General features: G+C 39.5%; 1 protein-coding gene across 1 annotated transcript in view; it reads right to left on the reverse strand.

Annotated features, from left to right (window-relative positions):
* LOC124545636 (ovarian-specific serine/threonine-protein kinase Lok-like) overlaps nt 1-26,768 on the reverse strand; it is a 204,673-nt gene that overhangs the window by 142,261 nt on the left and 35,644 nt on the right. Inside the window, exon 2 of the mRNA XM_047124585.1 lies at nt 17,445-17,711. Within this exon, the coding sequence (XP_046980541.1) occupies nt 17,445-17,711 (267 nt within the window). The remainder of the gene's footprint in view (nt 1-17,444; nt 17,712-26,768) is intronic.

Below are 26,768 nucleotides of genomic sequence, written 5' to 3' on the forward strand. Positions count from 1 at the left end.
AGGAAAGAGATCAGAGACTGCAAACCATGAACGTGAATGTCAACCATTTCCAGCAGGGTATGAACTGGGATCCATATACTAACAATGTCCAGGTGGACCACCATGCAGATGCCACCAGAAGACCTGAAAGAGATGACTCGGTTCTGACAAACCACATAACACATGATGGCTCAGTGAGTGAGCGCCAGTAAAATGAGATTCCAGGAGAACAACAAAAGCTGCAGAGTGAAAGGTAGTAAGGGATTGGAACTCTGGGATGTGACAGTAGTATCATTACAGTTCCACTGAATAATCACAGAGTGAGCATATCCAAATGGGATCCGAACACTCCAGCTCGAGAGATGCTGAGGGCAGTGGCCATAAAGGAGAGGGGCACTTCTTTGGCTGGGGAGGATCATCCAGAGAGGGGGGGAGGGCATGGGAACCACAGGGGAGGGGGAGAGGAAAGGGTAAAGGGACTGGAGTAAGGAACAGGGAGGAGGGGAAGATCACAACACAAATTGGTCAAATTTCTGATGAGACTCATTGTAAGATAAATGATCCACGGACTTTTATCTCATTTTCTTTCTTGTAAGCCGGGCAATCTGGTGTGTGTGAAGAGTGAAAGTTGTGACAATTTACACATGTAGTTTGTGGAACACAGAAGCTTCCCTCATGGAGAGGGTATCCACAGTCAACACACAGTGGGTCTGCTGTACATTGGGAAGATGTGCCTGATACAAAAGCATCCATGGCACCAAATGGGTGGCGAGACATATGGCTTCACATTACAGTGAAACACACAACCTTTACCTTGTTGGGGCGGGTACCTCCCTCAAAAGACAGAATACAGGTGCTGTTATCTGTATGGTTGTCCTTACAATCTTTCTACACACAGCAAACAAAACGAACACCTTGTAGGAGCAGTGACGGTCAGGGATGCCTACAGCAGGGAAGGAAGAGGGGATGGACGGGGGGATAGGAACCCATGCTGTTGACACTAGGGAGAGAATTTTTCCCAAATGGCTCACATTACAGACAGAAAATTCAGAAGTGAAGATCAAACTCTAAAGGGAAGCAATAATGCCAAAAACGAAGGATGCAAGACAGAAGGCAAGCAGAATAAAACTGCAAGGAAGACAGGAGACCAGGTGGATAGCCAGGTCAATGCAAGTAAGAACACTAAGAGAGGTGAAGGAGGGAGCAGGGAGGGGGAGGGAGGGGCACAGGGAAGGGAATGCAGCACGGGAAGGAAGAATGGGTTGCAATAGCTTGGGGCCCCGTGGCCACCACACACAAACTCACAAAGAACAGAGAGCCCTCATGGGATGCAAACAAAGCGATTCAGTTGCTCCAATTCTGGGTGGTACTGAGTTATGAGGGGAGTGCTCCTCTTTGTCTGGATGATGGGGCTATGGAGGGAGTGGGTGACTGGAGAGAGAAGCCATGGGAGATCTGTTTCTGTACAAGGTTGGTCAAGTAATTTTGATCTGTGAAGGCCAAGTAAGATCCTTGGTATATTTCAAGAGGGATGCTCATCGCTACAAATGTGACAGCCATGAGGAAGGGGCCTGTTGGTATGGAATGGGTGGCAGCTGCTGAGGTAGAGGTCTTGCTAGCGGTTGGTAGGTTTGATGTGGAAGGAGTTACTAATGCAGCCACCTTTGAGGTGGACATAAACATTGAGGATGGTGGCTTGTTGAGTTGGAGGAGGACCAGGTGAAGCGAATAAGGGAGGAGGTGGTGCTGATCTGGGTGAATGTGGGTTGGCATCACGAAGATGCCATCAATGAATCTTGACCAGATTAAGGATCGTGAGTGATTAGGAGGGACTCCTCAAGATGGTCCACGAATAGGCTGGCATCAACCTTCATTAGTCATTGTCCTTCACCCACCTATCCCCTTTCCTGTCCCCACTCCACAGCCTTCTATTCCACAAGTGCACCCACTCTTTTTACTTCTCTCCTTTTCTGCTCCCCCTCCCTTCTCCCCATCTCCTCCCTGCCCACCTGCCCTCCCAACTGCATCTAGCTGCCCTACCCTCTCTCCACCTCATCCCTGTTTGCTCCTCACTAACAGCACTTTGCTCCATATCCTGCACTCCCTCCCCCTCTCCACCCCAGCCCCTTCCCTAGTCCCACTGCCCAGACTGCTTCTCTCATCATGTGCAGTTGCTCTGTCTAGCCCTGGCAGCCAGAGACAATTGTGTGTGTGTGTGTGTGTGTGTGTGTGTGTGTGTGTGTGTGTGTTTCAGAAGAAGGTTTTCTGGCCCGAAGCTTACATGTTCCTTTGTTGTACTTGTCTGCGACTCAACATTTCCGCTATTTTTTTTCTTTGTATAACTGCTAGTCTTGGAAATGAACAAATCGACCTCTTAACATATTTTGCATATTTTCACTCAATAATCTCTTATGGAATAATTCTGTGGAGTAACTCATATCTTAGAAAGTACTGATGGCACAAAAATGTGCAGTAAGAATAATATGTGGTGTTCAGGCCAGATCATAATTCCTATCCGAGGAGATAGGCATTTTAACTGCACCAAAACACTACATATATTCAGAAATTAAATTAATCATAAATAGCCTATCAGAATTTGACAATAACAGTGATGTCCACATCTACAACACCAGAAGAAAAAAAAACCTTTACTACCAATTATTAAAGCTGTTAGGGACTCAGAAAGGAATTCAATATGCGGCCCAACAATATCAAATATCTGACCTCGCAAAGAAAGTTTTACATTAATTACAAAACCATTTCTCCTGGACTACTATTCCATGAATTGAACTAGTTTTTAAGGTTAGTTGCATAAGTAGGACAAAAAAGTACTGTGTTCATTAATGCTTACACTAAATTTGTATACATATCCTGTAAACTGACTCATTCAACATCACTTCAACAAAAGATAAATGATTTATGGGTCAATCCATATGAAGTGGTCCAGTGATGGTTGCTTGACCATTTTTAAATATTTTAATTTTTTTATATTAATGCTCCATATTTTACAAGTTCAAAACAGTTTTTTCAAGTAATTTATCTTACACCTTTACTGGATGGCAACCATTTTTATCTGTAGGCATGTGACAATTTTTCAGTCTGGAGACATTAGCAAAAATTTGAATATCTCTGCACTGGGTTAAGTTACAACATTGCAACTGACATGATTGTATTTAGAAAAGTGTCCTTTACACCATTGTCTATTACATAACATATCCTAAATTCAAAAATAACCAGTCAAAATTACCTCCAAGGATTGGTATCCAAATTTTCAAAAGTCCACTTTTTAGGCCCAAAAATAACAAACAAGGAGTGATTTGTGAGAGTCTACTTTCTTCCTATAGTTAGAAATCATACACTACTAGCCCCATATAGAGCAGGGCCATTCCGTGCCAAGTGGTCTAATATCGAGAAATGTTCCCACATGACCATCATGGATTATGACGAAATTTTGTATGAACATTCACACATGTTCTCCATGAACACTGGTAAAGCTTCAGTTTCAGAAATGCAATACTTGCAGAGCTATAGTCACTTGTTTGAAACCATAGCACAGCTTCCAATAGTGCATCCTTGAATTTTCAGCAACTTTGAGATGAGATATCTCTGCAAGTATTTGCATGAAAGAAACAAAACTTGGCCATCTTATACAACTTTTAGAGCTCTTTAAAGTAAAATATTAAGACATGGATTTCTGAGCAATTTTCATATAGATAATTTGAAGCATAGTTGGGCGAAAAAAATAGCTGTTTAAAAAAAAATGCGAACTTTAGTTTTTTTGTATCTCCAAAAGTAATTGTGGGATGTACATGAAACTTTGCACACCATAACTCACCAACACAAGGTCTTAGAATATAAAATGTCATTCTCCTATTGCTTTCCTTTATTTCACAAATCTAGGGTGAAGTTGATTTTTCAAAAAGTGCTGAAAATGGGTATTTTTAGTCAAGTTTTTCAAAAAAGTGTTTTCTCCAAACTCTTCTAAACTATGGTCATTAGAAAGAGCATATTCTAAACTATCTAGAAAAGTGGATTTGGTTTTGCAATGCAAGCATATAAGGCCCTAAAAAGTAGCATCATCAAAGAGGCGCACTGAAAGTTTGAACACATTTTTCTGGCTCTCAAATTATACCTGAAACCTTTTATTATGCCTAATAAATGTTTATTAGTGCCTTGAATAACTGAAATAAAAAGATCTGGTAAATAGGCAATGGGACTGTCAGAAAAACTCGAAAACCATGAGAAGTAGCCCTTCTGCTTTTATCGGAAGTATTCATCTGCATAAAACTCTTCTCATTCGTAAAAAAAAAGAAGAGGAAGAAGAAGAAGAAGATAGAGATAGATAGAGAGAGAGAGAGAGAGAGAGAGAGAGAGAGAGAGAGAGAGAGAGAGAGAGAGAGGGAGAGAGATCATAAAGAATTCAATGAATAATAGCTTCATATTTTTTGTACTTCTCAAAATTATAAATATTTACAAGTGGAAAATGAAGACCTAATTTTTGGATTCAATTGTATAAAACATTTTTCCAAAAAAGAATCGGTTTGCTTGAATCATGCATCAAGTGGTGTAAATTTTCCAATCAATATTGCGGAGGTTTTAATACCTAGGTGTTGTAACCTGTGAATTTTTGTCTTAAAAGTTATTAGGGAAACATGTGAAATTGGTTGGTTAAACATCTAAGACTTTTAATTTTGTATTTAATCGCACTTAAATGTAGCCTACTACCTTGGTAAATACGTAACCACTAGTTTCACAGAGAAAATTCACAAGATTCACTGTTTATAGAAAATATAATGGCAACAATTACTTTAACAACCAGATTGTTTCATTATTGTGAGCCTTGTTTGAACAATCACAAGAAATTGTTTTGTGTCTTTTATAGCATATGTCTCTTATTAGATTTTTTCATTGGTATTATACATTGTGTATAATTTCATTCAGTAGCAATTTGTCTGACATTTAAGCAGATTATAATTTGCACTTAGAGGCTAAATACATTATTTAGTTACTGATTAGAGATGGATGCAGAAGGGAACAGCATACCTTCCTGCTCAATTTGACAAGGAGATAGTGCAACAAAGTGTCATGTCACTTTCTTTGCCAAAAAAGCTGCTTTCAAATGGTTTGCTGATTTTAGTGATGAGGAAAAAGAGTTGTTGGTCTGACGTTCTGAAGCAAAGCTGGACAATACCTCTCAAGTTTGCCTGCACCATGAAGCCCTGTTATTGACACAATACGAGAGGTTACAAAAAAAATTCTTCAATCCCTTTGGGAAGGTGAATCATAATGTTAAGGCAGTAATTCGCACTCTTTATACTGAAACAGCTAATAAGGCTTCTGATATGTTGAAGAAGCAGCTTGTTAGTAACATAAAGCCAGGTCAGAAAATTTGTCCGGCTTGCAGGACTACTGCAGTAGCCACCAGAAAGATCGCGGGAGGCGCACATTGGCACGGCGCGTCACGGACGGTAGTTGCCGCAAGTAGAGTCCCGTCCACCAGAGGGCACGCGAGAATTCGGACGCGACCTCTGCCGGCATAAGAACAACAACAACAACAACAACAACAACGACTCCGGCAGCACGGGCCGTGCCCCAGTCAGTTAACATCGGGCATGCCTAGGACACAGTCCCGGTCTACGCTAAGTGAAGTGCGACGTAAACGTGAACAGTGTTACTACAACTACCTTAAATAAACACTTTGACGAAGCTTTATCAGCCTGATCATCACATTCTGATGAGGACTTTACACCAAAAGAAGAGTTAAATAGTAGCTTATTGTCTATCGGTATTTCACCCCTGAAGAGAACAGTAAGCAACAGTGATAAGTCCCAAAATGTGAAGAAGAAAATTCAAAAGGCTCAAAATGTGATTAAAAACAGAACTGTAAATGCAATGGGAGTAAACCGACAAATTGAAGATGCTAGTTAAATTAAGGAATGTGGAAACTGTGCCGACTATGCACATTTGCTGACTGAACTGAAAGCCAAGAAGCAGAATGCAATTCATAAAGAACAGATGCAAATTTTAACCTTGGCACCTGTAAGTTGGACAGTCAGACAAACAGCAGCTCAGTTCGGCATGTCCGAAAGAATGGTGAAGAATGCTCGGAAGCTTAAGGTAGAGAAGGGAATTCTGGCACTTCCCGAAAATAGGCAAAGCAGGAAATTACCAGCAGAAGTTGCTAGTAGAGTGCGAAATTTTTTTTGAACATGATGAGTATAGTAGCGTGTGCCCTGGAAAAAAAGATAGTATTTCAGTTAGACTTTTAGATAGAAAGATATACATGCAGAAAAGATTGTTACTTTGCAATTGACGGGAAATATATGTTAACTATAAGAATATAAATAGTCCAGAAATAGGGTTCTCAAAGTTTTGTGAACTTAGACCCAAATGGTGTGTAACAGTAGGATCAGCTGGAATGCATGCAGTTTGTGTCTGTGCAATTCACCAAAATGTTAAACTTATGCTTAGCACAGCTGGTATACGTGAAAATTATAAGGAGATTCTCAGCAAGGCAGTTTGCAGTTTGAACTCTAAACAGTGCATGCTACATCGCTGTGAAAGGTGTCCTGGGCCCGCAGCTATTGCATCTGAAATTGCCAGCTATTTCCTAGATCATGAGCCACAGAAGTTATTGTGTTTAAGCAATGGATACATACCGATCGGGCCACACTGGACACGAAGCAAATGGTAGTGGATGAAATTATTGAAGATGTAAAAAATAAAATATGGAGTCTGTCATGCCATCATTACATTGCCAAGCATCAAAGCTTGCAACTTACAGGCCTTAAATGTCACCTGAAAGACAAAGAGCTTGTTGTCCTAATGGATTTTGCAGAAAATTATTCTTTTATCATTCAGGATGCTGTGCAAGGCTTCCACTGGAACAATAGTCAAGCAACAATTCATCCATTTGTTATCTACTTTCGTCAAAATGAGAAATTAGAATCTTTAAGTTTTTGCTTTATCAGTGATTGTTTGCGGCATGACACTATTACAGTTCATGTTTTTATCAAGGAGCTCATCAAATATATAAAAGCACGGTTTGCACAGATATCCCACACTCATTATTTCAGTGATGCCTCCAATGCTCAATATAAAAATTTCAAGAATTTCCTAAATTTGTGCTATCATAAGAGTGATTTTGGAATGACAGCTGAATGGAATTTTTTTGCTACGAGTCACGGGAAATCACCTTGTGATGGGATTGGAGGTACAACAAAGCGGTTAGCATCAAGAGCAAGCTTGCAACGGTCACTTAATGGACAAATTCTTACTCCTCTAGATCTGTTTCACTTCTGCTCTGAAAAAATTAATGGAATTAAATTTGTTTTCGTCCGTAAAGATGAAATTGAACAAAAATATTGTATCACAAGAAGAGAGGTTTAAACTTGGACAAACTGTACAGGCACTAGAGAAAATCATCACTTTTTACCTATTGATGAAACAACAATTCAGGTCAGCAGAGTTTCAAATGATTGCTCATCTTTTCTAGCTAAAATGGGTCACATTAATGAAGGAGGCATATTAATGTCTGCTCTCCAACCAGGACAATATGTTGCATACATCTATGAAAACGTGTGGTGGATTGGGAATAAATGTGAGACCTCCACAGAGCAAAGGGATGCATTAATAAACTTTATGCACCCACATGGTCCAGCAAATTCATTTTATTGGCCACCAAGAAGTGACAAGTGCTGGGTTCCGGAACACCACATTGTTGCAGTTATTCCAGCTCCATCAGTAAATTCGTCTGGCCGGCAATACACCATTCCTCTTGATATTCATCAGAAAATAAATGTAGCATATCAAAAATTGAAATAGGTTAGAGGAACCCAGGAGTGCCTTCTAATTTTGCACAGTCCACTTCAATAATTTTACTATCAGGCTTGGGAACCTGTGATAAAGAAACTCACCTGTGGCTGTTGCGGAGACATGGCTTAGCCACAGCCTGAGGTATGTTTCCAGAATGAGATTTTCACTCTGCAGCGGAGTGTGCGCTGATGTGAAACTTCCTGGCAGATTAAAACTGTGTGCCACACCGGCATCTTTCTTTCAGGAGTGCTAGTTCTGCAAGGTTCGCAGGAGAGCTTCTGTTAAGTTTGGAAGGTAGGAGACGAGGTACTGGCAGAAGTAAAGCTGTGAGGACGGGGCGTGAGTCGTGCTTGGGTAGCTCAGTTGGTAGAGCACTCGCCCGCGAAAGGCAAAGGCCCCGAGTTCAAGTCTCGGTCCGGCACACAGTTTTAATCCGCCAGGAAGTTTCATATCAGCACACACTCTGCTGCAGAGTGAAAATCTCATTCTGGAATAATTAGATGATTATGCAAATAAATTTCACGATTTACATTCATTCTTAATAATAATTGTGTGTGTGTGTGTGTGTGTGTGTGTGTGTGTGTGTGTGTGTGTGTGTGTGTCAGAGAGAGAGAGAGAGAGAGAGAGAGAGAGAGAGAGAGAGAGAGAGAGAGAGAGAGAGAGGGGGGGGGGGGGGGGGGGGGGGGGGGGGGGGAGGTGACAATTAAGAAATAACATTGTTTCTATTTTTATTCTTTTGCTATTCAGACTTCAGCTAGGTCCTATTCATCTGGACTTCTTATTTCACTTATCCCAGACATTAATAAACATGTATAAGGCAAAATAAAAGATTTCAGGTATAATTTGAGTGCCAGAAAAATGTGTTCAAACTTCCAGTGCGCCTCTTTGATGATGCTACTTTTTAGGGCCTTATATGCTTACATTGCAAAACCAAATCCACTTTTCTAGATAGTTTACAATATGCTCTTTCTAATGACCATAGTTTAGAAGAGTTTGGAGAAAACACTTCTTTGAAAAATTTGACTAAAAATACCCATTTTTTAGCACTTTTTGAAAAATCGTCAACTTCACCCTAGATTTGTGAAATAATGGAAAGCAATAGGATAATGACATTTTATATTCTAAGACCTTGTGTTGGTGAATTATGGTGTGCAAAGTTTCATGTACATGCCACAATTACTTTTGGAGATATAAAAAAACTAAAGTTCGCATTTTTTTTTAAAACAGCTATTTTTTCACCCAACTATGCTTCAAATTATCTATATGAAAATTGCTCAGAAATCCTTTTCTTAATATTTTACTTTAAAGAGCTCTAAAAGCTGTATAAGATGGCCAAATTTTGTTTCTTTCATGCAAATACTTGCAGAGATATCTTATCTCAAAGTTGCTGAAAATTCAAGGACGCCCTATAGAAAGCTGTGCTATGATCTTAAACAAGTGATTGTATCTCCGAAAGTATTGAATTTCTGAAACTGAAACTTTACACGTGTGAATGTTCATACAAAATTTTATCAAAATCCATTAGGGTCATGTGGGAGCCTCTAGACCACTTGGCATGGAATGACCCAGCAATAACACTTACAAATGTTTCCTTAATTTTATGAATTTTTTAAATTTGAAAATTTTCATTTTTTGTTAAGTTTGGAGTTAGTTATCTCAGGTGAGACTAAATATAAAAATATGATTTTTGCAGTTTGTACACGTATATGATAGAAATGTACTGTAAAAATTTCAACATTGATATCTGACTGAACAAAGATATGAAATTTTGAAAATGAGGAAATAATTCACATTACTCTACAACTGATCTTATGGCTGTTGCCTATTTAAATGGTTTATTATTTCATTGTAATAAAATTTAATTGTGACATATATTTAGTTAACACTTTCACATAATATTCATGTAGTTTATTTATTTTTAATAATGCAATATTAAAGAATAGGAGCTTTTGCTTTTATTCTGTGGTAATAAAAATGCCGTTTACATTTAGCTTTATTGTGAAAAGAAGTACATTATTACTGGGTGTGTCACTGTTGTAGTCAGTCTGTTCTGAAACCCCCGTTAGAGTGGGTGTTCATACTTCATCGGGAGTGTAGAATGTGTTATGTGCTTTGTTCTGTGTGTAATTTGTAATTAATTTTGATAGATTAACTGGAATGCAATAACATGGATGAACAGTGCTCTGTTGGACATATAGCAAGTGAAGTGTGTCACAAAACAGTTTACGGTTCAGTTTCAAAAAACTTGAAAAATGTCAATGACTTTGTTGAAGTTAGACAAACTTAGTTTAAATTTCGAGTAAGTTGTTCTGTAACATCAGTGCGTGAGTATCATGAGAAGAAATATATTCTGATGTACAATTACGTTTTTGGAAGGATGTGCTGTGACCCACTTCATAAAAAGCCTATTACTAAAGGTTTGAGGGAAGTAAAACTTCAACATTTGTCCTTGTTATGTGAGAGTGAAACAGCTTCCCAAGTGAAACGTAATGCGATTCCAGGAAACTCCTTGTGTTCAAGTTGTTACTCAAAAATATTTGTTGTGAATCCAGAACCAGAATTATGTAACCTTGTTAATGACATTTATATTCCTAATGAGGAAGCTGTTAACATATTAGATTTTGCTTGTTTTAAGTTAGACGTATCTCCTGCTTCAAAAATAATAAAATTAAGTAGCAGAAAAAGAAAAGCAACTATTGAAGATACCAACATTATTTCTAAAGAAGAAGAAAACCTACCACCAGCATCATCTGACACTGAATATTTGAGCTCAGTAGAGAAATTAAAAATTAAATGTTCAGTGACATCTACAGAACGAAAAATTATAATTTTAAGTTTGCTCCCCAACTTATGGTAAAGATAAAAAATAGTTCATGAATTCAACATTTCTCATCCTTTGGTTAAACTAACCTGAAAATTAGTGAAATAGCAAGGCATTCTTCCAATTCTAGGAAAGAAGAAAGTAGTAGGTATAAGTGAACAAATAATTAAAAAGCAGTTTTTGAAGATGATGAAAACAGTAGAATATGCTCAGGTTGCAAAGACAGCAAAAGAGCTGCTATAAATGGAGTTAAAGTAACAAAGCAGAAACGACTAGTGCTGTCAAATTTAAATGACCTTTATGTAGCTTTCAAAAATTCTCATCCTGAATGCAAAATCGGAAGGTCAAAATTTTGTGACCTACACCCTAAGTGGTGTATTTTGGCTGGATCCTCAGGGACACACTCCATATGTGTTTGTTTATATCATCAAAATGTCAAACTGATGATTGCCGGTGCAAAACACAGTGATCTTAACTACAAAGAGTTAAGAGATTTAATGGTCTGTGACACTAACAGTTATGACAGCATGATGAGTTTCGTGTAATAAATGCCCTGGTAAGAAAACCGTTATTGAACTGTTTCACGAATATGATAAGGGAATGCCAGACTTTATTACCTTAAAACAGTGGGTCACAACTGATAGGGCAGAAATGGTAACAGTGGATAAATCTCAGGAAGATTACTTGGAATCTTTTAATTGACAACATAAAAACAACTCCAAAGTCACCACTATGTTTCTACAATCCAAAGTAAGTTTTTGAAGGACAAAAAAGCACAACTTCAAGAAACTGAATGCATAGTGCAAGCTGATTTTGCAGAAAATTTTCCATTTGTGATTCAGGATGAAATACAAGGGTACCACTGGGTCAATGGCCAGGCAATAGTATATCCATTTATTTTCTACTTTAAAATTAAGAAAGGCGAAGTTTGCAGTTCTTCAATTTGCATTATAAGTGACTACTTGGGGCACAACACTTTGGCTGTACATATGTTTCAAAAGTATGTAATAAATTACATTAAAGAAAATTTTTCAAGAGGTTGAGAAGCTGATACAGTTTTCAGATATAAGTGGTAGTCAGTATAAGATCAAAAAGAATTTTTTAAATCTGTGCAACCACAAAGTAGACTTTGGGTTGGCAGCTGAATGGCACTTTTTTTGCGTCTTGCCATGGTAAAGATGCATGTGATGGAGTAGGAGGTACAACAAAACGTGAAGTAAGTAAAGCCAGCCGACAAAGACCAGCCACAGACCAAATTCTAGCAGTACAGGACATGCATCTCTTTTGCAAGGATATTATTAAAGGCATATCTATTATTGTAACAATAACCAAAACGGCCTTGCTGTGCTGGTACTGCGAACGGCTGAAAGCAAGGGGGAACTACAGCCGTAATTTTTCCCGAGGGCATGCAGCTTTACTGTATGATTAAATGATGATGGCGTCCTCTTGGGTAAAATATTCCGGAGGTAAAATAGTCCCCCATTCGGATCTCCGGGCGGGGACTACTCAAGAGAACGTCAATATCAGGAGAAAGAAAACTGGCATTCTACGGATCGGAGCGTGGAATGTCAGATCCCTTAATCGGGCAGGTAGGTTAGAAAATTTAAAAAGGGAAATGGATAGGTTGAAGTTAGATATAGTGGGAATTAGTGAAGTTCGGTGGCAGGAGGAACAAGACTTCTGGTCAGGTGAATACAGGGTTATAAACACAAAATCAAATAGGGGTAATGCAGGAGTAGGTTTAATAATGAATAGGAAAATAGGAATGCGGGTAAGCTACTACAAACAGCATAGTGAACGCATTATTGTGGCCAAGATAGATACGAAGCCCACACCTACTACAGTAGTACAAGTTTATATGCCAACTAGCTCTGCAGATGACGAAGAAATTGAAGAAATGTATGATGAAATAAAAGAAATTATTCAGATTGTGAAGGGAGACGAAAATTTAATAGTCATGGGTGACTGGAATTCGAGTGTAGGAAAAGGGAGAGAAGGAAACATAGTAGGTGAATATGGATTGGGGGACAGAAATGAAAGAGGAAGCCGCCTGGTAGAATTTTGCACAGAGCATAACATAATCATAACTAACACTTGGTTTAAGAATCATGAAAGAAGGTTGTATAGATGGAAGAACCCTGGAGATACTAAAAGGTATCAGATAGATTATATAATGGTAAGACAGAGATTTAGGAACCAGGTTTTAAATTGTAAGACATTTCCAGGGGCAGATGTGGACTCTGACCACAATCTATTGGTTATGACCTGTAGATTAAAACTGAAGAAACTGCAAAAAGGTGGGAATTTAAGGAGATGGGACCTGGATAAACTAAAAGAACCAGAGGTTGTACAGAGATTCAGGGAGAGCGTAAGGGAGCAATTGACAGGAATGGGGGAAGTAAATACAGTAGAAGAAGAATGGGTAGCTTTGAGGGATGAAGTAGTGAAGGCAGCAGAGGATCAAGTAGGTAAAAAGACGAGGGCTAGTAGAAATCCTTGGGTAACAGAAGAAATATTGAATTTAATTGATGAAAGGAGAAAATATAAAAATACAGTAAGTGAAACAGGCAAAAAGGAATACAAACGTCTCAAAAATGAGATCGACAGGAAGTGCAAAATGGCTAAGCAGGGATGGCTAGAGGAAAAATGTAAGGATGTAGAGGCTTATCTCACTAGGGGTAAGATAGATACCGCCTACAGGAAAATTAAAGAGACTTTTGGAGATAAGAGAACGACTTGTATGAATATCAAGAGCTCAGATGGAAATCCAGTTCTAAGCAAAGAAGGGAAAGCAGAAAGGTGGAAGGAGTATATAGAGGGTCTATACAAGGGCGATGTACTTGAGGACAATATTATGGAAATGGAAGAGGATGTAGATGAAGATGAAATGGGAGATATGATACTGCGTGAAGAGTTTGACAGAGCACTGAAGGACCTGAGTCGAAACAAGGCCCCCGGAGTAGACAATATTCCATCGGAACTACTGACGGCCGTGGGAGAGCCAGTCCTGACAAAACTCTACCATCTGGTGAGCAAGATGTATGAAACAGGCGAAATACCCTCAGACTTCAAGAAGAATATAATAATTCCAATCCCAAAGAAAGCAGGTGTTGACAGATGTGAAAATTACCGAACTATCAGCTTAATAAGTCACAGCTGCAAAATACTAACACGAATTCTTTACAGACGAATGGAAAAACTAGTAGAAGCCAACCTCGGGGAAGATCAGTTTGGATTCCGTAGAAACACTGGAACACGTGAGGCAATACTGACCTTACGTCTTATCTTAGAAGAAAGATTAAGGAAAGGCAAACCTACGTTTCTAGCATCTGTAGACTTAGAGAAAGCTTTTGACAACGTTGACTGGAATACTCTCTTTCAAATTCTAAAGGTGGCAGGGGTAAAATACAGGGAGCGAAAGGCTATTTACAATTTGTACAGAAACCAGATGGCAGTTATAAGAGTCGAGGGACATGAAAGGGAAGCAGTGGTTGGGAAGGGAGTAAGACAGGGTTGTAGCCTCTCCCCGATGTTGTTCAATCTGTATATTGAGCAAGCAGTAAAGGAAACAAAAGAAAAATTCGGAGTAGGTATTAAAATTCATGGAGAAGAAATAAAAACTTTGAGGTTCGCCGATGACATTGTAATTCTGTCAGAGACAGCAAAGGACTTGGAAGAGCAGTTGAATGGAATGGACAGTGTCTTGAAAGGAGGATATAAGATGAACATCAACAAAAGCAAAACAAGGATAATGGAATGTAGTCTAATTAAGTCGGGTGATGCTGAGGGAATTAGATTAGGAAATGAGACACTTAAAGTAGTAAAGGAGTTTTGCTATTTGGGGAGCAAAATAACTGATGATGGTCGAAGTAGAGAGGATATAAAATGTAGGCTGGCAATGGCAAGGAAAGCGTTTCTGAAGAAGAGAAATTTGTTAACATCCAGTATTGATTTAAGTGTCAGGAAGTCATTTCTGAAAGTATTCGTATGGAGTGTAGCCATGTATGGAAGTGAAACATGGACGATAAATAGTTTGGACAAGAAGAGAATAGAAGCTTTCGAAATGTGGTGCTACAGAAGAATGCTGAAGATAAGATGGGTAGATCACATAACTAATGAGGAGATATTGAATAGGATTGGGGAGAAGAGAAGTTTGTGGCACAACTTGACCAGAAGAAGGGATCGGTTGGTAGGACATGTTCTGAGGCATCAAGGGATCACCAATTTAGTATTGGAGGGCAGCGTGGAGGGTAAAAATCGTAGAGGGAGACCGAGAGATGAATACACTAAACAGATTCAGAAGGATGTAGGTTGCAGTAGGTACTGGGAGATGAAAAAGCTTGCACAGGATAGAGTAGCATGGAGAGCTGCATCAAACCAGTCTCAGGACTGAAGACCACAACAACAACAACAACATCTATTATCTGATCAATAAAGAAGAAGCGGTTCTGCATATGAAAACAACACTTCAAACCAGACTTGAAAACTGTATAGCAGTAAAAGGAACATGGCATTCCCACAAATTCCTTGGCATTGCAGAAAACTTAGTTTGATGCTATCAGAAACCGAAAATTATGAGAATCATTGTGTCAGTAAAATTACATCTCTGTCTTTAACATTGAATGACATAGTGGCATGTGTGTATGATGGACAGTGGTGGCTTGCTGAGGTTGAAAGAATAAGTTTGAAAAACAATGATGTTTTTGTGCATTTTTACCACCCTGCTGGCCCAAGATGATCATTCAAGAAATCTACTAGTGACAAAGTTTGGATACCAATGAAAAATGTTTTAAGGAAACTTTCAGTGCCTGAACTTACCACAGCAACTGGGAGGTCTTATTCTATATCACAGAAGCTGTCTGAAGAAATAAGTGTTCTTAACATTCACCACGAGGTTTAGGGACAATCGCATCTCGAAGGATGTTAATTGAAAATATTTATTTTAAGTATGTCAAAATAATATAAATGTTAATTTCAGTGATTTTTTCCACTTTTTGTATATAATTCAGTACCTTACTTCAATAATAACTGATTATATCCCGTCAATATCATACATGAATAGGCAACAGCCTTAGAGTCAGTTGTAGAGTAATGTGAATTATGTCCTCAATTTCAAAATTTCGTATCTCTGTTCACAGTCCGATATTAATGCTGAAATTTTTACAGTTTGTTGCTATCATATACATGTACAAACTGTGCAAAAATCCTATTTTTATATTCCGTACCACCTGAGAAAACTAAACCCAAACTTTACAAAAATGGAAATTTTCAAATTTCAAAAATTCATAAAAAATTAAGGAAACATTTGTAACTGTTCTTGCTCTACATGACGTTAGTAGTGTATGATATCTAACTATAGGAAAAAAATAGACACTCATAAATCACTCCTTGTTTGTTATTTTTGGGCCTAAAAAGTGGATTTCTGAAAATTTCGATACGAAACTTTGAGGTCATTTTGACTGGTTATTTTTGAATTTAGGGTATTTTGTGTAATAGACAATGTTGTAGAGGATACTTTTCTAAAAACAATCATGTCAATTGTAATGTTATAACTTAACCCAGTGCAGAGATGTTCATATTTGTGCTAACGTCTCTAAACAAACATTGTCGCGCGTTTACAAATGAAAATGGCCGCCATTCAGTAAAGGTGAAAGGTAAATTTTTTAAAAACTGTTTTGAACTTCTCAATTATAGGGTAATCACACATAAAATAATTATAATATTTACAATGATGTGCACAAAGGTTAGGTGGTTGTGTTGCCGCCAAAACACGTTAAAGGATGGAGAAATTCGGGAAAATTTCGAAAAAACTGCGTGTAAATGTATTAAAAGGAGTGGTTTTGTGGTGGCGGATTACGAAAATGAGGCTAACAATTGTCTGGCGAAGAAATAATGACGTTAAAACCCGTGGGAAGTGGCTAAAAATTATCAGTGGTGTGCGAAAAACGGAAATGGAAATAAAGCGAAAGTTATCAGAACTAGACGAAATGGTTGTTTAATAGGTGCTATAAATCCACCGTTTCTAGTCCACAAACAGTTCCTTTCACCTATTAAACAACCATTTCGTCTAGTTCTGATAACTTTCGCTTTATTTCCATTTCCGTTTTTCGCACACCACTGATAATTTTTAGCCGCTTCCCACGGGTTTTAACGTCATTATTTCTTCGCCAGACAATTGTTAGCCTCATTCTCATAATCTGCCACCACAAAACCACTCCTTTTAATACATTTACACGCAGTTTTTTTCGAAATTTTCCCGAATTTCTCCATCCTTTAACGTGTTTTGGCGGCAACACAACCACCTAACCTTTGTGCACACCAAGTTCACCACAGGATCAACATAGCCCAGCTTTAACCAACACTTTTTCGCCTTTTTTCACAACAGATCTCCAGTTACTTTCTCCAGTTATTTTCATTTAATGTTTCCTTCTATTATATTCTTAGAATATTTACAAATGGACAAGCAAGCAACTTAATTTTTATTGGACCATTTCATTTGGATTGACGCTAATTGAACACATAACTAACTAACCAACTAACTAACTAATTTGGATTCTTGCACAAACAGTGGAATCACATTCTAGATACAGCTAGAAAATGACTCAAATGCATACTGTTTTGGGGGATTATTCTCAAAACAAATTTAAGTGTATTAATAATATTAATATTAATATTAATATTAATATTAATAATATTAATATTAATAATATTAATATTAATATTAATATTAATATTAATATTAATAATAATAATTTTAAAAAAGAAAAACAAATGATAAAAAGTCATGTGAAAATCTAGACTAAATACGGCAAGTTCATTCAACACTTACCCCGAAAAGGTGCAGCAGCAAGGCTTATTTGGTCATTGCTCTGTAGCACTATTACTCTGCCTTTCCCTATTTTCTCGCCATTAACAAATGTTCCATTAAAACTGCAGTCTTCCAGGTATACAGCTTGTGCATCCCCTACTTTCGTCTTCCTTATTTTAAAATGCAATTTGCTTATTGTTGTCAGCACTTCTTTTTTAACTTCTCTTTCTGTAATTGTTACATCACAATTTGGCAATCGTCCAACAGTGTACTCATCCTTTGTTAATTCTGAAATAAAACCATTACGAGTTAGCACAGTATTACAAACAAAGCATGCAAAGTAACTCAAGAACTTGAAAAATATAAGGTGGTTAAAAAAAAAAACAGAAATGCCCCTCCAACAAACAAACAATAAAACACACACACACACACACACACACACACACACACACAGCGCATTATCCTGTCGTACAAGATTATCTGCTGTTTTCATGTTTTGGCACATTCACTTTATTTTAACTTTGTGGCCAGATGCTCATACTGTCGTAACAGCCACAGGATACCTATGATTGGGAATGTGTGTGTACCATCTGTCTGTCATATAAGCTTTATTCTGTGTGCTATCGTAACTCATGAGGCAGGTATTGGGAACCACATCAGTATTTCCCTAAAAGAGTGTTGAAAATTGTTTAGAAACCACACTCAGACTAGCTGGTGTACCAGTTCAAAGTCTCTAAGAGTTTTCTTGGCACCACGCAAGAGGGGTTGATTTCCACACACATCGGTTTTCAAACAGTGCATGAGCATGGCACCGGAGAGGGATTTTAGAGGTACATTGGCCAGGAAGTCTCCTGGCAGTGGTGAGCACATTAACATCACCCACACAAGGTGCTGAATGCCGACTCGAAAAGGTGGCGGATTTTTTAGTTTGGAGCAGGCTACATGATTGGTAACCACATACAACATCGGTCATTTCATGGTGTTTAAGTTGCTTATGTGGAACATTTCCATGTAGTGGATCCAGGTCTGCTCCTGCCACAAAAGTAGTTCAAAGGATACCTGGTGTGAAATTGCTGTGGCAGTCATTATCACCCTAGAACAGGAATTAGTATGTAAGCTTCTGTCTGCTGAGTTACGTAAGTAGAGCTAGTGAACTTGCATCAGTAAACCTCAAAAATGCTCATACGAAATCAGCTGACTCATCATTTACGTGATGACAAAAACTGGATCTGTGTTTGACACTTAAAAATCAGGTATCAGTTATTATGGTACATGTTAAATTTGTGTTCCTTTTACTTCAGATTCTGAAGGGAGTGTGTGGTGTGCGTACTGTAAGACCTTCGGTACACACACCATCAGATTATTTGACTTGTCGTTCTAGCAAAGTAGGCGAGTGTCAGCAATGTGTCTCGTGGTCTTATCGTGACGTGTTTATCTTCTGCCGTTAGGTCAGACAATAGAAATGCCACTTGCACGCTTAGAGTAGCAGATTGACGGTGACCAACTTTAAACAGAACTTGATTAATTTTCACACACATTTATTAAAATAATAACAATCATAAGCCTTACTTAACTCGATTCTGGATGCTATTTACAATTGACAATCTGAAGTTCCTTTGGTCTTGGTACGTTAATCTTATTCTCACATATCTCTGGTACTTGACAAAGTGTCTATACATTTCTCTTCATGGCTATGTACAGGAATATGATAATCTTATTAGGCGCAGACAAACTTGACTACAGACTAATGCAGACTGACTGCTCGAAGGCCTGTACACTCGTTATAATACCTCGAGCGTTCAGGTATCACTGAGCAAGTGTGATCCGCGAGGAGAAAAGGTTCTACATTAGCAGCAATCTCATTGGCTGCGTTACATATTAATACGCGGATCGGCAGAAGCAGAATTTGGTCCGTCTCTAAGGCAGAGCCATCTCGTAGTGCAGAGACGGACAAGCACTGCACCTGCGCTGTTTTGCTTAGCAAGGCGCGCTCTAGTGGGAACGTTGTGTACACGCTGACTATGCGGAACTATGTACACAACAGAGTGCAATCCAGTACTTATACGTTCCTGAGATTTAATTTAATCTTTAAATTATTGCATCCCCAGGTGCAATCTTGGTGCAAATTTCACTTTGTTTTCAACTGTCTTGTGTGGCAACAGAATGTGGCAACGATTTTTTTTTATTATGGTGTCTTTTGTGGTTATATTTATATTTAAAGTGTTTGATTCACTTGGTGATTTTAAACAATTTAGTAATTACCTTACGTGTGTTTAATTTAATAATCAAGTGTGATAAAGTTGCCAGTATATGCCTGATTTAAAATTACCATTCCCTGACCCTCGCATCCTGACCATTTTGTGATGGTCATTTAAGCTGCCAAAAATTTAATGTGTGTCTGGCTCATCTCCGTCTCGCATGCTAAAACTATACATAGCATGAATTTGGCTCAAAGTCCATTCAGGTACCTCGGGCATATTCTGTAAAAATTTCAACAAAATCGAAGATAGTTGAGCTTGGAGCACCTTTCAGATTATGTCAGTTCACATGGAATTACCTCACATCATCATCGGATGCAGATTGGAAGTAGCTATAAAACTAAAAACCATACCAGACAGGAAGTTAAAAATGTAGATAATGAGAATTTATCTAAGAATAGAATACTACACCCCATCAAATTAAGCAACCAGTTTGGCATCTTGGGAAATGAAATTTCTACAAATATGGAGAAAGAGACTCATTTCACATTCATACCTACTAGGTAACAAAGGACACCTTTACATGATCAAGTGAACAGCATCAGGCATGTACCACTGTATCAGTTATTAGGGCTTGCCATTCACATATGGAACACAGGAAAGATGATTGTTTAAATGCCTTTGTGTATGTTGTAATTAGTCTTAAGGAAGGAAGATCGAGTTTAACGTCTTGTCGACATCGAGGTCATTAGAAATTGAGCACAAGCTCAGATTGTGTCAAGGATGGGGAAGAAAATAGGCTGTGTCCTTCCAAATGAACCATCCTGACCTTTGCCTGGAGCTATTTAGGGAACTCATGGAAAACCTAAATCCTCCCGAATGTGAGTCCAGTGTGCTACCCACTGCACTGCTTCTGTCCGAGTAGTTAGAGGTATCCTCACAATTCCTTTGAGAGTGATATATATAGGGCATTGTAGTATATTACTAGAGTCATCATTTAAAGCTGGATCTTGAAACCATGTTAGTTGACTTTCTAACAAGGGAACCTCCCCATTGCACCCCCCTCACATTTAGTTATAAGATGGCACAGTGGATAGGCCTTGAAAAACTGAACACAGATCAATCGAGAAAACAGGAAGAAGTTGCGTGGAACTATGAAAACATAAGCAAAATATACAAACTGAATAGCCCATGCTCAAGATGTGCAACATCAAGGATTAAGTGAGTTCAGGAGCGCCGTGGTCCCCTGGTTGGCGTGAGCAGCTGCGGAACGAGAGGTCCTTCGTTCAAGTCTTCCCTCGAGTGAAAAGTTTACTTTCTTTATTTTCGCAAAGTTATGATATGCCCGTTCGTTCACTGACGTCTCTGTTCACTGTAATAAGTTTAGCGTCTCTGTTTTGCGACCGCACCGCAAAACCGTGGATTAGTAGACGAAAGGACGTGCCTCTCCAATGGGAACCGAAAACATTTGATCGCAAGGTCATAGGTCAACCGATTCCTCCACAGGAAAACACGTCTGATACATTCTATACGACACTGGCGACAGCATGTGCGTCACATGACAGGAATATGTTGTTGACCCACCTAACTTATACACTTCGGGAATAGGTAAAAAGATTCTTCTACCTTGCCCGATTTAGGTTTTCTTGTGGATGTGATAGTCACTCCAAAAAAAGTGATGAAAACATAAGAGTTTGTCATGTAAACCGGAAATAAAAAATTAAAATTTTCACCCGAGGGAAGGCTTGAACCAAGGACCTCTCGCTCTGCAGCTGCTCACGCAAACCACGGGACCACGTCGTTCCTCTGTTCACACCTGCCTTGATATTGCATATCTTGCGCATGGACTACTCAGTTTGTATATTTTGCTTATTTTTTCATAGTTCCACACAACTTCTTCCTGTTTTCTCGATCGATCTGTGTTCAGTTTTTCAAGGTCTATCCACTGTGCCAAATTATAACTAAATCTGAGGGGGGTGGAATGGGGAGGTTCCCTTGTAAGGATAGTTTCGTCTATTTTCATGAATCTACCAGCACAGTTCCTTCAACATCTCAGTGTCGCACTCCTGCAGATCAAAAAAAAAAACCTGGAAGCATTTCTGCTGCCCTTCACAGCATATACTCAATATCCCCAGCAAGTCCTATTTGGTATTGGTACTACATACTTAAGCAAAATTCTCAAATGCATCATATAAGTGGTTTTTAAGCAAATCTCCCTTCTAGACCAATTACATTTCCCAAGTATTCTACCAATAAATTGAATTCTGCTACCTGATTTACCCACAACTGAGAATATGTGATCATTCCACTCCATGTCCCTACTAATTTATTACACCCAAGTATTTATACGTATTTACTGATTCCAACTGTTATCATCATCATCTTCTTCTTTTGTCGGAAGACGTGTTTTGATGCAGTTCTCCATGCTACTCTATCCTGTGCAAGCCTCTTCACCTCTGAATAACTACTGCAACTTACAATCCTCCTGAATTTGCTTAATGTATTCATTTCTTGGTTTGACTATAATTTCACCACCACCACCACCCTCCACCCAATACTATCAACTGAATCCTCCTCCTAGTCAGGTTGTGTCACAAATTTCTTTTCTCACCATTTTTACTCAATACCTCTACATTAGTTACGTGATCTAACCATTTTATCTTCAGCATTCTTCTGTAACACCACACGTCAAAAGCTTCTATTCTCTTCCTGCCTAGTGTTTATTGTCCACGTTTCACTTGCATCATGGCTACACTCCACACAAACACTTTCAGATAATACTTCTTAACACTTGAATCTATATTCAATGTTGGCAGATTTTTCGTCTTCAGAAATGCTTTTCTTGCCATCAGCAGTCTACATTTTATATCCTCTCTACTTTAGCCATCATCAATTACTCTGCTGTCCAAATAACAAAACCCGTCTATGACTATGTGCCTCATTTGCTAATCTAATTCCCTCAGCATTACCTGACTTCATTCCACTATATTCCAGTATCCTTGTTTTGCTTTTGTTGATGTTCATCTTACATCTATTTTTCAAAGCATTATCCATTATGCTCAACAAGTGAACCAATGGGCCTATCACAAAATAAGTCACACCAATATTTTTGTTGTTTTATTTCACATTAGACTATACAGAGCAATTTAGTTTTAAGTTCAATACATATTTTTTATTTTAGATTGTTGCAATGATTGCCCAGTTCTGACCATCTTTGCTATGAACTGTTCACTTTAAAACTATATAGCTTGAAATGAATTTGTCCAATTTTAATGAAATTTTAATAGTTTATAGGCACATATATTGGTAGTGGAAATCTCAAGTTAGTTTTCTTCAGTTAACCAAAAAACTTCTTATGATTTTTCAAAAGTTATTTTTTCTCAGCCAAGGATAAACATTGTGGCGTCCTTCACTATCAACTTCACCACCGGCCAGGTCATTCACAGAGGTTGGCACCCTAAGACATGTGAGTTGCCACCTATCTGCACCGTCCAGCAGGGAGAGCTTCTGCAGGCGAAACATAACATCAGATCAGCTGATTTGATACTGGCTGCTAGCATCAGAGGGAACACACCAAGAAGATTAAGATCCTGCCTCTGAGCAGCCAAATTAGGGCAGGCTATGAGCAACGGGGCCACCATCAGGCAGGCTCCGCGTCGGCAGTGAGGGGAATCCTCCCATCAGAGAATGTGGCAATGGGTCAGCCGAGTGTGGCCAGGATGGTGGATTCCCTGCAAGGAGCACACAGGGAAAACTGACACTTTCTCATGGTCTCCTTAATTGCGCTGCAATGGGGAGATCAGGGCAGACCATTCTGATACCACACTTGCAGCTATCCATGGCATATAAATGACCAAAGCTCCAGCTCTGGGACCCCCATTCCCAGAACCTGAATCATGGTGGCTGGCTTGACCAACCAGTCAGCTCATTCATTTCCTGAAATCCCACCATACCAGTAGCTGACCAGCTTGACAGAGGTCAGAGACAAGTTCCTGGATAGGCGTAAACAGGGGGTGAGGACAGTTGCACTGGTTTACACACTGAAGGCTGCTAAAGGAGTCACTACAGATTAGGGTACTCTTGCCAGTACAAGACTGAACATGGCTTAGGGCTAGTTTAATGGTTATAAATTCAGCAGTGAAGGAACTGCAGCCATTTGGTAGAGAGTGGAATTCAATGCACCGTGCTTGTGTGTATGCAAGCCTTTTCATCCGTCAGTTGTTGGGCCATCTGTGAATACCATTTCCCAACCCGAATACATCTTAAGGACAGCCAAGAACAGGTGGTAAAATATTGTTAGGTGTATAGGATCTTCTGGACGAAAGAAGGCTTCAAGACAAGTCTGAGGTCAGGCCACAAGCTGTGGGGGTATATGCCATGTCTCCCTGACCAGAGGTGACAGTGGACGAAGTTGCCATTGTGGGAGGTGGAGCTCCCTTCCAAGGATAAGGACACAGCAGCTGGGATGCTCAGGGAAGCTATGAAGTGTTACACTTAATTCAGTAGCTGTTGTTGTTGGTTCCTGATAGGTAATGGAGGGATTCCAGCCTTGACTGGTAGGCTGTTCACAGGGCTAGTTCGGAAGGCTCCTGTCATGAGGACACCCCCCCCCCCTCCACTAATGATGAATGGGGGTGCAGTATCTGCAATGCTGAGGCTGATGGTGAACCATGTGGAAGACTCCCATAATCAAGATGGGACGGAATCATGACTTTGCCACAAAAGAGTACAACAATCTGCATGCCAGTTAGTATCGCTGAGGCAGTGAAGAATATTGAAGTGTCAGCAGTACTTTCACTTAAGTCAGTCACAGTGGGGACACCATGTCAGACTGGAATTGAAGACCTGTCCCAAAATGTGGTGCGTCTCAACGACAAGAAGTAATTGATGATGTAGGTAACGTCTGGGTGTGAGTGGGCAGTATGATGGCAACAGAACTACATGACAAAGAGTCTTGGCGCCAGAAAACCAGGAGCCATGGGTGAGCCCATCACTGCACCTTTCATATGGTGTGCTGTAGGTGACACTCACAAGGGGAGGCCGCCAATTGTGAAATTCAGATCCGATTCATACTGCGCATAATAAAAGCTCATGGCCACAGGTGTAATGTGGCAAAGCACCAAGATGCACTTCTCAGCCATTGTCGAGAAAATCGACAGTTAAAATAAACCATTGCTGTGAAATACTCTCTACGATTAATAATTTTCTACATCGTCGTGGCGCAGCGGAAAGCGCTCGGTTTCGTAATCCGAAGGTTACCGGATCGAATCTCGCGCCAGGCAACCTTTTTTTTTTTAGTATTTGTTTTTTGTAATTCAAATGGGTATACACACACACACACACACACACACACACACACACACATATATATATAAAATTCCCGGCAATCAGTTGCAACCATTATGCATATAATAAGTCGTTGAAAGTCGTTTGTCGTGGAAAAACTGGCCACTTCGAACATCATTATGTTTTCCGCAAACAAAGTTGTATTTCACAAATGTTATTAATTGTCTTCATAATGTTAAGCACGTATAGTTAACGGAAGACGTAGAAACGATATTCCGAAACGAATACGTATTGCGAATTAGAATAGAGACCCCACGAACACAAATTTGCTGTGGCAGGTATGAAATATAAACTCCGTTACTCACTCGTTACACTTGAAGGACAGATGTTGAATGGGCCGAAACGAGCCGCCGCATAGCAGCGTAGTTGCCTGCTAACTTCGATAGAAGGTAGATGCGGTCTCTAGCGCAACTTATAACTTCGTCGAAAATCAGTGCGGACGTGAGAGCTTTGGTACACCCTGTTAAACAAACGGAAAAATGGAGGCGGTACAATTGGAGAGCGATCCGCCTTCACCAACATGCATAAGCACTTCATTAATAGTGTGTGTGTGTGTGTGTGTGTGTGTGTGTGTGTGTGCGTGTGCGTGTGTGTGTGTATTTGAATTACAAAAAAACTAATAATAAAACAAAATTGCGTGGCGCGAGATTCGATCCGGCGACCTTCGGATTACGAACCCGACGCTGTAGAAAATTATTAATCGTAGAGAGTATTTCACCGCAACGGTTTCTTTTAACTGTCGATTTTCTCGACAATGGCTGAGAAGTGCGTCTTGGTGCTTTGCCACATTACACCTCTGGCCAAGAGCTTTTATTATGCGTAGTATGAATCGAATCTGAATTTCATAATTGGCGGCCTCCCCTTGTCAGCAAGAACCAAGCTTGAGGAGCAATAATAAATGCAAAAATCATTGGCATACAAGGAGGGCAATACTGAAGACCTCATAGCTGCCGCTTGACCATTGATGGCAACCAGAAAAAGGGGGATGTTCAGTATAGCACCCTATGGGACCCCATTCTCTTGGATATGGGGTACTTGAACCCGGTACGCACAGTGGACCCTGGAGACCCCACTTATGTAACTTAGTGAGGATGTACTAATGCCATGTCGTGTCCTAAGCCTTCGGTAGGTCGAAAAAGACAGCGATGAGGTGCTGATGGTGTGCTTAGGCCAAACGGATGGTGGACTCCAAGAGACCCAAATTATCAGCAGTGGAGCGGTCTTTGTGAAAACCACCCTGAGGAGCACCCAAAAGGCACCAACTCATGGAGCCAACAGCCGCTTGTTCACCACACATTAGAGCAACTTACAGAGAACGTCAATATGTGGGGGGTTCTTACCCAGTGTCAGTACCAGAACTATCATACTTTCTCGCCACTAAGGTAGAAACTCGCCCTCATTCCAGATCCAATAAAAATGAGGAAGGATGTGATGCTGACAAAATACTGAGATATGTTTCAGAATTTAGTTGTGGATGCAGTCTGGGCCTGGGACTATGTGAAAGCAACGGGCTATGGCACTGGTGAGTCCCCATTCACTGACTGGAGCACTATATGGCTCCAGGTTGTGGGTAGTAAAAGATAAGTGCTTTTTCTCCACTAGCTATTCTATGGGCTGAAAGGCGGGATGGTAGTTTTCACATGCCCAAGCATAATGCTCAGAGAAATGCTGGGTTTTCATGTCACATCGTAGGTCATCACATCAACCTTCTCATGCAATGCATCATCCTTGAAAGCCAAGGCAAGCCCGCGGTAGGAAATCTGTTTTCCATTGTTCCCCCAGGGACACAATAGACGAAGTG

The sequence above is a fragment of the Schistocerca americana genome, chromosome 1, assembly GCF_021461395.2.
Source record: "Schistocerca americana isolate TAMUIC-IGC-003095 chromosome 1, iqSchAmer2.1, whole genome shotgun sequence".
NCBI classification, from domain to species: domain Eukaryota; kingdom Metazoa; phylum Arthropoda; class Insecta; order Orthoptera; family Acrididae; genus Schistocerca; species Schistocerca americana.